Raw genomic sequence first — 15,981 nt, 5'->3', positions numbered from 1 at the left:
CCCTTCTTACTAAAAAGCATGTTCCTTAAAGCTTTGTTCACCTCTGCCCCAATCCTTAAGCATCCTGATCCATTTTTGGCTATGTTATGGAGGTGGATGCCTCTGAAAATGCTGTGGGAGCCATATTATCGCAACGGCAGGGTCCTAAATCATTGCTCCATCCCCTGGCCTTCTTCTCCAAGAAATTTAATTCTTCAGAGAGAAATTACGATGTGGGGGATCAGAAGATGTTGGCCATTAAAGCTGCCCTTGAGGAATGGCGTTATCTGTTGGAAGGTGCTCTTCTCCCCATACTCATTTTCACCAACCACAAGAACCTCGAGTACTTGAGAACAGCTAAGAGCAAGCATACCTCGGCAAGCAAGATGGGCATTGTCATACCTCGGCAAGCAAGATGGGCATTGTTCTTCTTCCGCTTCATTTTTCATATAACATTCTGCCCTGGTTCTAAGAACAGTAAACCAGATTCGCTGTCGTGCATGTTCCATGATCCAGTTCTCCCCTCGGAAGCAGACACCATTCTTCCGGCCAAGAACTTTCTTCTTCTCCAATGAGATCTGATAACTCAAGTAAGAGCCCAACCTCGGCAAGCAAGATGGGCATTGTTCTTCTTCCGCTTCATTTTTCATATAACATTCTGCCCTGGTTCTAAGAACGGTAAACCAGATTCTCTGTCGTGCATGTTCCATGATCCAGTTCTCCCCTCGGAAGCAGACACCATTCTTCCGGCCAAGAACTTTCTTCTTCTCCAATGAGATCTGATAACTCAAGTAAGAGCCCAACTATTGGAGCACCCCCTTCTCAAGACCTATCCCTGCAGCTGAAGGACGAACTCTATTACCATAATGAAGAAGTCTTCATTCCAGAACAGTTTAGAGTCTCCATCCTGAAGCGTTGCCACGATCATCCTCCAACAGGCCACTTCGGAATTCACAAGAGCATCAATCTAGTCTCCCATTCTTTTTGGTGACCAGATTTAAAACAGGACTGTAAAAGGTATGACAGATCCTGTGCGACCTGTCAATGCAGCAAGGTTGATCGGGCCAAGACTTGGGGACTATTGGAATTCCTTCCTGTGCCTAAGAAACAATGGAGCATGATATCCATGGAATAATACCTGCGTTGTTTCTCCTCATTCTTCCAGGGCGATTGGTCTCCGCTCCTTCTGCTAGCGGAATTTGCATACAATAATTCCATTCATTCAGCCACTAAACAAACACCCTTTTTCGCTAATTATGGTTACCACCCTTCATTTTTAACTGAAATACCTGTGGAATCTTCTGTACCCGCTGTACAAGATAAATTGGGTTTGTTCAACTCCAACTACAAAATACTTCAGGATACCATCTCCAAGGCTCAGGCAAACAGCAAGAGATTTTTTGACAAGAAGAGGAGGGGTAACCTGAATCTGAAACCAGGTGACAAGGTCTGGTTGTCCACCGCAAATCTGAAACTTAAGTGTCCCTCTAAGAAACTTGATCCAAAGTACCTGGGACCCTTTCCTGTGAAGAGGAGGATCAACTCTGTGGCATTTGAACTAATCTTACCTAAGAACCTAAAGGTTCACCCTGTTTTTTTCTTTATTGAAAACAGCAGGGCCTAACCCTTTTGCCGACCGGGATCTGGAAAACCCTCCTCCACTGCTCGTTGAGGGCAGAGAGGAATTGGAAGCTGTTCTTGATGGTAGAAGCAGGAATGGCTGAGCACAGTTTATTTTTAAATGGAAGGGCTATGGCCCTGAGGACAATTAGTGGGAACCAGCCTCTGATGTACGCACCCCACAAAAGGTACGAGCATTTTTTCAATGCCATCCAGAGAAGAAGCCCCTGAGGGGCATCCGGGCGCTGCTTGTAAGGAGGGGGCAATGTAAGAGAACTGCTGTTGCACTCTGGGTGCATTTGCGCATGTATATGCGCACAAGAGACTGTGCCAATGCGCACGCCAATGTACATTTTGGAGATTAGGACGAGGGGATTTCTAAGAACCTGACCGATGACATGCTGTGATTCAGGTCAGCGGCAAATGGGGGGTGGTAGCGAGCAGGGGTCCTGTGTAAGTTCACTGTACAGATTTTTCTGTAAAGGTGAACTTACCCTTTAAAGTAACGTATTGCAAAAATTGGCCTGGTCATGAAAATCTGAACCCCTGGCAGATATAAAAGAAAAAAAAAAAAGAATGCAACTCTATATTCAATATTATGTAATTACATTGGTGTAAGTGCCAAACATTTTACTTGGCATCAGCCACAGACTGAGGGAGGGATAGGACCTGTGATGACACGTACACATGACCGGACTTTCCGTCAGAATAAATTCTGATGGTCTTTCAGATTGAGTTCCGACGGAGTTCCAACCGAACGGACGAGCCTACACATGATCACACCAAAGTCCGTCAGTTTCAAATGTAATGACGTATGATGGGTCTAGAAAAGGAAATTCAATAGCCAGTAGCCAATAGCTGCCCTTTGCGTCATATTCAGTCCATCAGACCAGCATTACAGATGAACGGTTTTCCCAATAGGAATTGATTCTGTCGGAAAGACTTAAAACATGTTCTATTTCTAGGTCCGTCAGAATTTTTGAAGAAAATATTCAGATGAAGCCCACACATGATCGGATTATCCAATGAAATGATTCCATTGAATCTTTTCTGCCGTAAAGTCCGATCGTGTGTACGAGGCATACATGTTTCTAAACTGCAGCAGAGAACAAATATGGTCTCCTGTCCTGTCAGACAGAGCTGTGTAAATATCAGAACTGCATGGACATAAATACAGATCTTTTGGCAGGTAAAACAGTTCCCGTGTATGCCTTTAATTTGGGTAGTTCATTATTTGCCTCTTCAACTTTAACACTTTCTCTGCCAGAGCAGTTTTTTTCAGATTTTGTACACATGGTAAAATGCACATTTTAGGCCTGAAAATTACTTTATGCTCCCCGAATATTATACTGTATATTTCTGAAAGCAGTGAACCTGTAGAAAAAAAAATTATGATAGTTGTAAATCTTTATGTTGCACCATATTTGTGCAACTTTGTATCAAACCTGTACTCTCAGTAAAAAAATACACTTAAAAGAAAAGCATGGGAATTAAAAAAATAAACTTACATATGGTATTTACCTAGATGGATACCGCATCTGTCCCTCGCTGATGCGGTATCCACTGATCACTCGGCTCTTGGAAACTCGGAATATTGAGGATTTAAGATGCAGTGGTCAGTCAAGGAAACTTAAAGGCTAAGTTCACTTCTTTTTTTTTCTAAATTCCAGCTCCTCAGTGCTCCAATATAGCATGAATGTACTTATTTTGCAAAAATAAAGCAACCTTACATTTATTCTACACTATGCTTACCTCATTGTCTACATGGCTTTCAAAACACTTTTCCATTACTTCTGCCTTACTTCCTGGACAGACTACAGGTCATGACACAGGAAGGAGTTAACTAGCTAACATCATTAGAAGACATCCTGCATCCTCTTCCCTCCTTCCTACCCGCCCACATCCATGTGCAAAATTAGATGCAATCAATCAGTGATCACCCTTCTCACTAAATACACAGGTATCAATTTTTTCTTCCTACCTTGAAGAAGAAGTAAACCACTACCTCTTTTTTTTTTTCTTTTTGCTGACCTGAAAGGTAAAGGCATAATGTGTTAGTATGCATCGCATACTAACACATTATGTGACACTTACCTGCAAACGAAGCCCTCGTTGTCACTGCTGGAGGCCGCATCCACCTTCACCAATCTTCCTTCCAGGTTTACAGACTGTGTGACTAGCCGGAGCCACAAGATGTCACTCCCACGCATGTGTCGAGGAAGCTGACGGTCACGGCACAGGGCTCTGAAGAAACGCCCCCTCCTTAGGAGCACATGTGCCGATTACGTAATCAGCTGCATAAACAGTAAATCTCTCCTAAATGGTGAATGTTTAGGAGATATTTACATTACCTAAGCCTTATTATAGGCTTACATATAGATACAAACAATCCATGGAAGTTGAATTTCTCTTTAACTTTCAACTTTCATTAAACTGGAGCACACTGGAGCCGCTGCCCTCAGCCTGCTGCCCGCCACGCTAGAGGACACCGGAGCTGCTAAGTGTTAACCGCAGCTTGCCACCCGCCACCTATATTTGGTAAGTAGGGATGAGCTTTCTGTTTGGGTCGAGCATGAGTTAGACTCAAACATTGGCTGTTCGCCCGTTCGTGCCAAATTTGCCAAATTCGTGGCAAATTTGGTGCGTAACGGTCCATAATGCACTGTGGGAGGGCAGTGCATTGCTGTATGATGATTGGCCAGAGCATGGACAAATAATTACAATTTTTTGATCAAATATTTAACAGCAGGGCTCGTTCCTGCATTCAACAAGAGTATTCATGAGCAGTTGCAGTGCTGTGGCAACACCACCACTGCCTCAGGCCCAATTTTTCTGCCCCTGTTTAACAGGGACACGCAATTACAATTTTTGATCTAATATTTCACAGCAGGGATGGCTCCTGTGCTCAACAAAAGTATCTGTGAGGCTTTACAGCGTTGTGCCACCACCGCCACCACCACCTAAGGCAAAATATTTCTGCCCCTGTTTAACAGGGGCATGTAATTACACTGTTCCAGTGCCCACCAAAGTAACTGTAAGGGCTTACAATGTTCTGGTACCACCAACACCTAAGACCCAATTTTCCAAAGAGTGTATAGGGCAGGCCGTATAGTATGTACAAGCGGTATTCTATTTTCAAACATCTGACTTACAAACGACTCCTACATACAAACTGATGTTTTGAAACAGCCATGAAGACACTGAGGATTGCATGTGTAGAATAAATGTAAAGTTGTTTTATTTTTGCAAAATAAGTACATTAATGCTATAGTGGTACATAGGGGAGATGGAATTTAGAAAAATAAATGAAAAATAGGTGAACTTATCCTTTAATGCAGCAGATGAAAGACACAGCATGCTTATTTCCCTTTGACATTGGAAGATGTCCAGCAGTGCCATCAGCACAGAACTGGCAGAAACCAGTGGGACCCAGGTACACCACCCATCTACTGTCCAGAGAAGTCTGGTCAGAAGTGGTCTTCATGGAAGAATTGTGGCCAAAAGCCATATCCCCGACATGGAAACAAGGCTAAGCAACTCAACCATTTTAAAAACGTGACTGTATCAGGAGGCAATTTCCTTGTGAAAGGCTGGAGAGCGGCACAATAATGAATGTCTGCAGGTAACACTGAGGCATGGTGGAGGTTCCTCGCAAGTTTGGGGCTGCATTTCTGCAAATAGAATTAGAGATTCGGTCAGGATCAATGGTGTCCTCAATGATGAGAAATACAGGCAGATTGATACACTATATTTTCAAAAGTATTGGGACTCCTGCCTTTAAATGCACATGAACTTTAATGGCATCCCAGTCTTAGTCCGTAGGGTTCATTACTGAGTTGGCCCACCCTTTGCAGCTATAACAGCTTCAACTCTTCTGGGAAGGCCGTCCACAAGGTTTGGGAGTGTGTCTATGGGAATGTTTGACTATTCTTCCACAAGCACATTTGGGAGGTCAGGCACTGGACTGGATGAGAATACCTGGCTCGCAGTCTCTGCTCAAATTCATCCAAAAGGTGCTCTATAGGATTGAAGTCAGGACTTGGTGCAGGCCAGTCAAATTACTCCACCCCAAACTTGATCATCCATGTCTTTACGGACCTTGCTTTGGGCACTGGTACAAATCATTTGGTGGAGGGGGGATTATGGTGTGCAGTTGTTTTTCAGTGATTGAGTTTGGCCCCTTAGTTCCAGGTGGGCCAGATGGGAACTCTTAAGGCATTAGCATACCAGTACATTTTGGACAATTTCATTCTCCTAACTTTTTGGGAACAGTTTGAGGATGGCCACTTCCTGTGCCAACATGAATGCGCACCAGTGCACAAAGCAAGGTCCATAAAGACATGGATGAGCTCCGCTTTAATACATCCCAAAGGTGTCCTATGGGGCTTGAGGTCAGGACTCTGTGCAGGCTAGTCAAGTTCCTCCACCCCAAACATATTCATGTCTTTATGGACCTTGTTTGTGCATATTTGTGCATACATGCATACCAGAATATAAACAGCTGTGCCAAGAGTGCGCGCCCTTAGCGATCCCTGTACAGTTACCGGTGACTGACCATATTTGGGATTTTTTTTTTTTTCTAGTATGCCCTATTTTATTTTTATTTACATTTTAAATTGCTATTTCAATTTTAAATGATGATGTTTTCCAGATAGCACTGGATGTTTCTACTTGTTATAGAATTGCATTGATAAGAGTAACCCACTTTATTAATATTTATTTGCTAAGGGTTTTCTGCACGTAGCATGTATAACGCACATTCTACTTGTTTCATCCCTAAAATTGTATTTCTCATTTCAATGTTTTTTTTGGATTTTGAAACAGTACAAAGGAAGAATCATGTACATACAGTATCTCACAAAAGTGAGTACTCTAGGGTGACCAGACATCCTTGGTTTCCGGGGACAGTCCCCGGATTGAGGACACTGTCCCCGAACCAAGTCTGTCCCCGGTTTTGTCCCTGGATTGGATTTGGACAGGGGCTGGGGCAATTTCAAAGACAATCAGTGCAGAACTACTCCCCCCCCCCCCCGCTCTGCCGCTCCTACTAGCTTTAGTACTACTAGAATTATGGTAGTTATTCTGTGCCCCTTTCTGAAGATCATGTTCTGGTCGGAGTGGAAAGAATATTTCTTCAGTTTCGGGTGCATGCCCGTTCCGCTCCTGCTTGCATGTTCTTCTGCCTTCATTCCGTTCCATTGTTTTTCTAGGCTATTCTTTTCTATTCTATTCTAAACTTTTCTATTCAAATTTGAATTCATTCTATACGAAATTCGAATTTCAGAAGATGGCTTCCCTTTGCATCAGAGGGGGCGGGGTCACCCATCCACGTCACTGGGAAACCTTGGTGTTTCCCCTTATCAGAAGGGGATAGGGGCCACGTGAGGGGTGGCCCTGCCCTCAGCTACATAAGACCTTTCAAGCTAGCGACGCGTCATTGGCTGGGTGTCTCTGCTGGACTGTGCAGTACATATATTGAAATTGTGCAAATGAGCAAAAGTATCATAAAATAAAGTGCTAGTGCCAGTTATGAATGCTTAATAGCTATCATATATATTAATATGTATTGTGAGGTTTACAGTGGAATTTTGCACCAGTCACTTTAATATTTTATGAGGATTTTGCACTATTAAGTTTTGGCACTTGGCACTTTACCTATTATGAGCCAAAACCAAAAGGTATATTTTAAAGACGGCCTATCATATACCTCTCTGCGCCAAATTAGGACCTTCACACACCTCCCAAAATTATATATATATATGTATATGCACCCACCTATATGGTGCACACACACACACAAATAAAAAAATGTTTTTTTATGCAGATGCCTGCATATGTAATAATAATAATAATAATAATAATAATAATAATAATAATAGAACCAAAGCAAACTAGATAATACCTGCTAAGTATATTAAAACCCAGCAATACGGACAGTAATAGCAGCCGTTTAAAAGTTATAGTAAAAATATATAAAAAAGTAATACAAACAATTCGTCAATATATATCTGAGCATATCCGCATTAAAACAGCGCTTTCTAAAAAGTCCTTTACAGAAGCAACAATGTACGAGAAATCACTAAAAAGTTCTTAGTGTGCAGATAGGGTGTTTATAGTGATCTTAATCAGCGTTGCAAGGTGATCAAAGTGCTGTCAACCTTTCTTCCACCATAAACCGGGAGTGCTTCACCACCTGCGATGCGTACCCCCTAGGGGGTTAAACTCACCAGACACTGCTGATAAACCAAGCCTTAAGGAGTAGTCACTTCCTTGGGTATAGCAAAATTCCTATATATCACCTTAGCGTTGCAGTTCCAAGCAGTCCTCCAAGTTTAGGGCGCCCTCTGTTGAAGTCGGAAGTGACGAAACGCGTCAGTGCGTGGCCTACACGACACTACCGGAAGTGAGGTGTGCGCTCCACCGCTGACCACAGACCAGGAAGTTATGCACAGTGTACACAGCGGAACACTGGTGGATGGCTCTGAGATCTGAAAATTCGGTGAAGTACACATTTTTGAAATGCTGACGATGTTTTAGACAATGTACGCAGATATTTAAATGGGGGATTTTATTGCTTTGTGTGAACCTTTTAAAAAATAAAACAGTATTATGCTATGTGCACACTTTGTTTTATTTTTATGATAAACTTGGAGGACTGCTTGGAACTGCAACGCTAAGGTGATATATAGGAATTTTGCTATACCCAAGGAAGTGACTACTCCTTAAGGCTTGGTTTATCAACAGTGTCTGGTGAGTTTAACCCCCTAGGGGGTACGCATCGCATGTGGTGAAGCACTCCCGGTTTATGGTGGAAGAAAGGTTGACAGCACTTTACCTATTATGTTTATTGGTTATAGATTCATATAGGGAAGTTAATCCTTTAGCACATGTGCACTTTGGTTCTCTGTTTTTTTGCTCTGAAGATTTTTTTTACATTATTCTATTTGAGCAAGTATGCCTTACAGTGACACATAAAGTGAATAACCCCTTCCCACCGAGCACACGCAGATCTGTGTACTCGGCTTCCGGGGGGTATACCGGGATGATGCTCACACCTGCAGGCATCATCCCGGTACCGTTTTTTTCAGCGGGCGATTGGCTATCCAGCCGCTGTTACCATCACGATGCGATGCCTCTGGCTGCTGGGGAGGAACTGGAACGAAGCCGTAATCAGCTTCGTTCCAGTATTAGTGATGTCCAGTTCATGAACAAACCGTTCTTTTGAATCGATTCTTTTCAGTGAACTGGATGAATCGATTCATCTGAGTGAACTGATTCATTTGAAACAGTTCACTATGCACTCAATACTAGCATAGCAAGGCAGGCCTGGTAACAAGGCTGGACTGGGACAAAAAATTTGGCCCTGGACTTCATCCAGACCAGACCACTTTAATTTTGCAAACAGGCACAAAAACAGTACCGTATATACTCGAGTATAGGCCGACCCGAATATAAGCCGAGGCCCCCAATTTACCCCCAAAAAACTGGAAAACTTATTGACTCGTGTATAAGCCGAGGGTGAGACATGGCTGTCCATCCCTGTGTGTCCATCCATCCCTGTGTGTGTGTCCGTCCATCCATCCCTGTGTGTGTGTCCATCCATCCATCCATCCATCCATCCCTGTGTGTGTGTCCGTCCATCCATCCCTGTGTGTGTATCCATCCATCCCTGTGTGTGTGTGTGTGTGTGTGTGTGTGTGTGTGTGTGTGTGTGTGTGTGTGTGTGTATTCATCCATCCATCCATCCCTGTGTGTGTGTGTGTGTGTGTGTGTGTATCCATCCATCCATCCATCCATCCCTGTGTGTGTGTGTGTGTGTGTGTGTGTGTGTGTGTGTGTGTGTGTGTGTCCGTGCAGCCTTGTGTGTGTGTCCAGCCTACCTGTGTCCCAAGCCTCCGTCCCGAGCCGCCGTCGTCCCGAGCCTCCTCTGTCCCGTGCCTCCTCTGTCCCGTGCCTCCTCTGTCCCGTGCCTCCTCTGTCCCGTGCCTCCTCCGTCCCGTGCCTCCTCCGTCCCGTGTCGTGCCGATGGATCGCCGCTCTTCTCGGCGGCCATTCTACAATTCAAAAGCTGCGCCTCCGTCCTCCGCCTGTGATAGGCGGAACACTCAATTTCCCAGCAGCCTGTGTTCCGCCTATCACGGACATCCTCTCATACTCGTCCGTAGTATGAGAATGAACGGATGTCCGTGATAGGCGGAACACTGACTGCTGGGAAATTCAGTGTTCCGCCTATCACAGGCGGAGGCGGAGAAGGAGGCGCGGCTTTTGAATTTTAATGTCCGCCGTCTGTCTGCTCGATACGCTGATCGAGCAGTCAGACAGCGGTGACTCGAGTATAAGCCGAGGGGGCACTTTCAGCCTCAAAAAAGAGGCTGAAAATCTCGGCTTATACTCGAGTATATACGGTATATTAAACTATACACAATTGTGCAAAAAACATATGTAGCATAACATAAGGAGTCCTCACTAACCTCTTTTATTATTTCACTTATTCTCCTCTGTATTTTTCTCATCTGTCTCATATCACTGTATGAAGTTGAGGGCGAGCCACGCAGGCATTACTTTGTCACTGAAAGCGGCCCACTGAGCCATCTGCCCACCGGGAAACTCCCTGTAGTCCCAATGGCCAGTACATGCCTGCCTGGTAATATGATCCTAGAGTGAGAGAGCTCGGCCCCTCCCTGCAACCAATCAGCTGACTCAAAGCACAGTGACACTCAGGAATTGGATACAAACTTAAAACAAGAGTCAGTAGTTCACAGTACACCGAGTTAAAGAATCATACAAGTTACCGAGTTAAAGAATCATACAAGTTACCGAGTTAAAGAATCATACAAGTTACTGAGTTAAAGAATCATACAAGTTACCGAGTTAAAGAATCATACAAGTTACCGAGTTAAAGAATCATATCAGTTTTTAGAACACAGTACACTGAAAGAACTATGAGTCACCACCAGTAAAATAATACACTAAACCAGCAGTGATCAGGTGGTATGGACAGCCTAAGGCCCTTTCACACTCGTGCAACTTGTCCTGCGACTTGAGACTGCAAAGTCACACCCCATGATTTCCAACGAGTTCAGTTCATATCTGTGCAACTTCAAAGTAGTTTTTGCACTACTTTTGTCTGACTTTGATGCGACTTGTGGCAGAGACATCAAGATTACACAAACATTGCTTCAAGTCGTGGCAAAATCGTGGTTTACGTCCACTACAACATTTTCATGGCTTTGGCAATTATTAGTGGAAGTTTATTTGCAACTTCTCATCTCTGGTCAAACCCCTAACTGATATGACTAGAAAGGATGGTAACCCACAGAATTGATCTCTAGATTCCATTAATGTCTTTGAGGGTCTCAAGGCTGCCTTTGTTTCTGCTCTCTTTGTTGGCACATCCTGATCCTATCCTACCCTTTATCCTTGAGGTTGATGCATCTGAGACTGGAGTTGGCACCCTTTGTGTCAACATTCTACCTCTGAGAGCGCTATGCATCCATGTGGCTACTTTTCCAAGAAATTGTCACCTGCGAAGTGCAATTATGAGATTGGGGACAGAGAGTTGTTAGCGATCATTTTAGCCCTTAAAGAATGGAGACATCACCTCAAAGGTACCACTGTGCCAATTCTCATTCTGACTGACCATAAGAATCCCACATTCTTGTCTGAGGCTTAGCCTCTCTCCCAGAAGGGTGCAATCTGCTTTTTTCTTGTCAAGCTTCAATTATATATTCTCATTCTTACCCGGTACTAAGAATGTAAGGGCTGATGCATTGTCGCTGTAGTTTTCCTCAGCTTCGAAGATGGAGTCGGTTCCTGTTCCTGTGATACCTCCAGATCGTATTCTGGCTACGGTTCATACCAGTCTCACTTCGCCTTTGGGTGACAGCATTCTTGCCACTCAGATTCATTCTCCTCCTGAGAAGCCTTGTGACCACTGTTTTGTCCCTGAGGGTTTTTGCACCGCTGTGCTCCAGACTTACCATTCTCCCATGTCTGCTGGCCACCCAGGAAAGAATCAACTAATTTGGTCTATTTCCCAACAATTCTGGTGGTCTAGTCTTTGTGCTGATGTAGCCTCCTTCTTAGCTGCCTATTCCATGTGTGTCACCATGACATCTTCCATTGGGCCTCCTAAAACCCATACCCAATGGAGAGAGGCCTTGGACCCACCGGTCTATGGATTTTATTGTGGAGTTACCCAACTCCCAGGGCAACACAGTTATCCTCATGGTGCTTAAAAGATTCTAGAAATGTCACATTGCATTCCACTTAAAAAGTTGCCTACATCCAAAGAATTGGCATCCATTTTTGCTTGGGAGATGTTTCGATTACATGGGCTACCTAAGCTCATCATCTCGGACAGGAGAAGTCAGTTTTTATCCAGGTTTTGACAAGTTTTTTGTGCACAGTTGGGAATTCAACTTTCCTTCTCTTCTGCATATCACCCACATTCTAATGGGACCACAAAATGAGTCAACCAGTCTTTAGAGCAGTTCTTACATTGCTATATTTCTGACCATCATAACAACTGGTCAGACCTTTTACCTTGGGCGGAGTTTGCTCACAATTTTTCCGTTAATTCCGCTTCCCGATTGTCCCTGTTTATGGTGAATTATGGTTTCAAAACATCTATGTTGCCTGACTCATTTATTCCCCAGAGCATTCCTGTGTTAGAGGAGCATCTCAGTGGTCTTTGTTCTACTTGGGTACAGGTCCAAGAGTCCTTGCGATGTACCAGTGATAGGTACAGTCTCCATGCTGATCGCAGAGGGTCTGGCTGTCATCTCACAATTTCCGACTCCGTGTTCCTTCAATGAAATTGGCACCTCAGTTTATTCAGCCTTTCCATATTCTCCGCAGGATTAATCCAGCGGCTTGCACTTTGGACCTTCCTTCTAATATGCGTATCTCTAATGTATTCCATGTCTCCTTATTAAAACCTTTGGTGCGCAACCACTTCACCACCTCGGTGCCTTGTCCTCACCCAATACAGGTTGAGAACCATGAGGAGTATGAAGTACAATCCATCAGTTACTCCAGTAGGTTCCGTGGGCGCATACAGTACCTAGTTCATTGGAAAGTGTGAATGGAGCAGCGCACTTGGGTCTCATCCTCAGACATACATGCCCTTGTCCTCCTCCTTGCTTTCCATAGATGTTTTCCCCTCAAACCTGGTGGCCCTCTGGGGGGAGTGGTTGTTGAGGAGACAGTACTGTCAGGGCTGGGTTAAGCCCTCCCTTCTCAGAGCTCAGATTGCTCAGCTGTCGGTTAATTGCCAGTACTCATCATTCCGCAGTGACTCACCTGGTGATCATATCCTGCTCTGTTCTGACTACGTTTACTATTTGTACCATTTTACCACTTTATTAAATGATGTGATTTTTACTGCATTTTCTGTCTCTGTCTGATTTATGGTTCCTGAAAATGCTTTACGGAACACTATCAAGAGTTGCTCCTTAACTTGATAGAAATGCACCCTGAAGATGACATCACTGGGAACTTGGCATAGGAGATAGAGTCTAGGAAACCATTTAGATTTAAACAATGGTCAAATCTGCAGATGTAAAGGTAAGTATATTGGCTAGGAAGAGGACTTGTGCAAATTGTGGTAGTTGGGATTGCTGGATAATTTCCAGGACCCCTCAAATCTTTAGGTTATTGTGACTAGACCTGTCCCCCAATCCTCCACTTTAGACTTCAGCCATGCGATTTCATCCTCATGTGTACTGAGTGTGCATCGACTAGCATATTGAAAGATTCCGCACAATCACATAGTTTGTCCTCTTTATGAGCCACCCTATCTCTCAGGACTTGTATGTCAGCTTGCATGAGGTGGAAGTAGGATTTCATATCAATTTGGGGAGACCCCCTGAGGGAAGTTAGCATGTTTTTCAGCACAGTCTCTGACACTGGGTGATCTGAGGTGTTGATTATAGCGCAGGGGTCTGTGTGTGGTTGTGACGCCTGTGGGCCAGTAGCCTGTGTGCTCACCTCCATGTCCAGAGATCTCGGGGCATCATTTGAGGAGTCCCTCTGCAGCCTGAACTTCACTGAGCTTCTTGTGAAGGGTGTGAAGGCCCCTGTGGATGACCCCCCATGTGGAGAGCAGGGGCCTTTACCATGTGCTGAGGAGGCTTTGTTAGTCCTCCGAGAGCCACCGCAGACATCATTTTGGTGTTCACCGGCGGGGAGTTTGGAGAAAAAGGCGGACAGCTTGACAGGCTGCAGCACTTCTCTCCTTCTATGGGGCATAGCTGAGGGTTGCCTGAGGTGGAGAGAGCAAGAACCACTGCTCTGACGTTCTCAGGGGTCGAGGAATCACCGATCAGGCTGAGCGGTGCTCTGTGTCAGGTGGTCATTCAGCAGGGTGGTCACCATTCCTCCCCAACATTGACTATCTTCTATCCATGTCTTTTACATTATATAACTAATGACAGCTCAGGGAGCTGCTATTCAGCTAGTGTTACCATCGGGATCGGCTGCATGTGTCAGGTCTTCTGTTTTTTTCCCAGCAATTAAGCAGGTGTCAGGAATCATGACTGATGATGGATTTACAATAAGGAGTATTTTTATGTGTATTTTTTTTTTTTTTAAATAAAGGACCTGCCAAATGTTTCAATGTTTTTATTTCAACTTTGGGGGGGGGGGGGGGGTACTTATTCACATGAGGGGTGGTATCTTATTGAAAAAGGGTGCTTTTGGATTCCGCTAAGATCCCCACCTGCAGACCACCAGGCAAAATATGTGGGGAAGAGGCCCTTTTTCTCATTAACAGGGGGCAGGTTGCTTTACCATGGGGTCGCCCCTGGCAAGGTACCACTCATGATCAGGGCATGTGGCCTGATATGGTGCATGCTCATCCCCCCTTGCCAATCCAGCCTGACTGCATGCTAGGATTAAGGGTTTAGAATCGATTTTTACATGTATCCCCCTTAAAATCTGTCGGAACCAAAAGGTCTGGCATTTATTTCTAGGGGACCTTATGCATTTTTTTTGCTTGAAGAACCCCCTTAAAATTCATACAAGACTTAAAATGTTTCACTTTAAGCATATAAAAAAATAACTACTTTGGGCAGAATGGTTTATTTATTTGCATTGGTACATGTTCCCAAGGGCAAAAGGACTATTAGTGCAGAAAATGGGCATTTTTCATTTAATTGGTTTCAATGAAGTTCACCAAACTCCTGCTGAACTGAACCCAAGGCAGTTTGGCTCATCCCTACCTTCCAGACCTATGCAGAATATATCAAAACAGACCACAAGAAGGTGTTTAGGATCTAAAAATGCCACATGATTGGTTTAAACACCTAGTGGTGAGACTTTAACTTACAGACATGCTGTGTAAAACTTAGCTTTACCTCAACATTGTTTTTGATGTTTTATATATCTCCCAGGAAGTATTGCGTTAAAGTATTTCCCTCTGTATTTAATGTTAGTCTGATCCCATGTATGAATATTTTAAAAATATTTTACATTTATCTAAAAATTATTAACTTACTGTTTTGGAAAACAATAACTTTTTGTAGACCCTCTTTGGGGTATTACTTGAACATCCTAGCTTTCCTTTCCGCAATTGATAATATTAACAAGGATCCAGACATCTTACCCAATATCAGTCTAGGCTTGCATCTATATGATTCATGGCTGGAACCCAGGAAGGCTGTACAGAGTGTTCTGCAGATCTTATCTGGACCAAATGGGACATTTCCTAATTATTCATGTAAAGGACAAGGCAAGCTGACTGGTGTTATTGGAGATCACTCTTCATCCACTACAATCCCAATTGCCCAAATCCTTGGATTGTACAGATACACACAGGTGAGTGAAAACTTCTTGTATAATTGTAATACTATGCTAAGTCAACAGAGACAACAATATGCATTTTACAAAAACATGCCAGTCTGTGAAAGTTAAAAAGTACGTAGACTCTAACAGCTAAAATGAATGAATACACAGCTGACACCATCAGCCTGGTGAGAGCTTGGTCGATGCTTGGGGGCATGGGAGAGTAAATTGTCAGAGAGCAAACACCTCTTGTTGCCTGTGGCATGCTGAGAGGGATGGGGTTCTGAGTAAGTATCAGAGGAAACTCTTCATGAGCTGGGGTCTATGAAGAGGCTGGGGAAACTTCAAGAGGGAACTCATCCAAGGAAATTCCGTATGGTGTTGTGAGTTGGGTTTTGTTGCTAGAGGAGACAGCTGTGGCGATGTAGATACAGAAAATTGGGTGCAGATGAAAGGCCCTGGTTATGTATTGCTGTCTACTAAGCATGGGCCGAATGACCCCCTGTTCTGTTCGCATCAGAACTTTCGAACACCAGGATCATCCTCTTGTGGCATGCCTGCTTTGGGGTCCTGATCTAGCGTCTGGGACTGCATGGC

General features: G+C 44.0%; 1 protein-coding gene across 1 annotated transcript in view; it reads left to right on the top strand.

Moving 5' to 3' along the window:
- Window positions 1-15,981, top strand: part of LOC143941158 (vomeronasal type-2 receptor 26-like) — a 115,861-nt gene that overhangs the window by 34,440 nt on the left and 65,440 nt on the right. The window contains exon 2 of the mRNA XM_077463184.1: window positions 15,126-15,417. Within this exon, the coding sequence (XP_077319310.1) occupies window positions 15,126-15,417 (292 nt within the window). The remainder of the gene's footprint in view (window positions 1-15,125; window positions 15,418-15,981) is intronic.

Source organism: Lithobates pipiens, unplaced genomic scaffold (genome assembly GCF_037356315.1).
Source record: "Lithobates pipiens isolate NorthernLeopardFrog02 unplaced genomic scaffold, aLitPip1_a1.2 Scaffold_3, whole genome shotgun sequence".
Classification (NCBI taxonomy): domain Eukaryota; kingdom Metazoa; phylum Chordata; class Amphibia; order Anura; family Ranidae; genus Lithobates; species Lithobates pipiens.
Note: the sequence above shows the minus strand (reverse complement) of the source record. Positions and strands in the feature narration are given on the sequence as shown.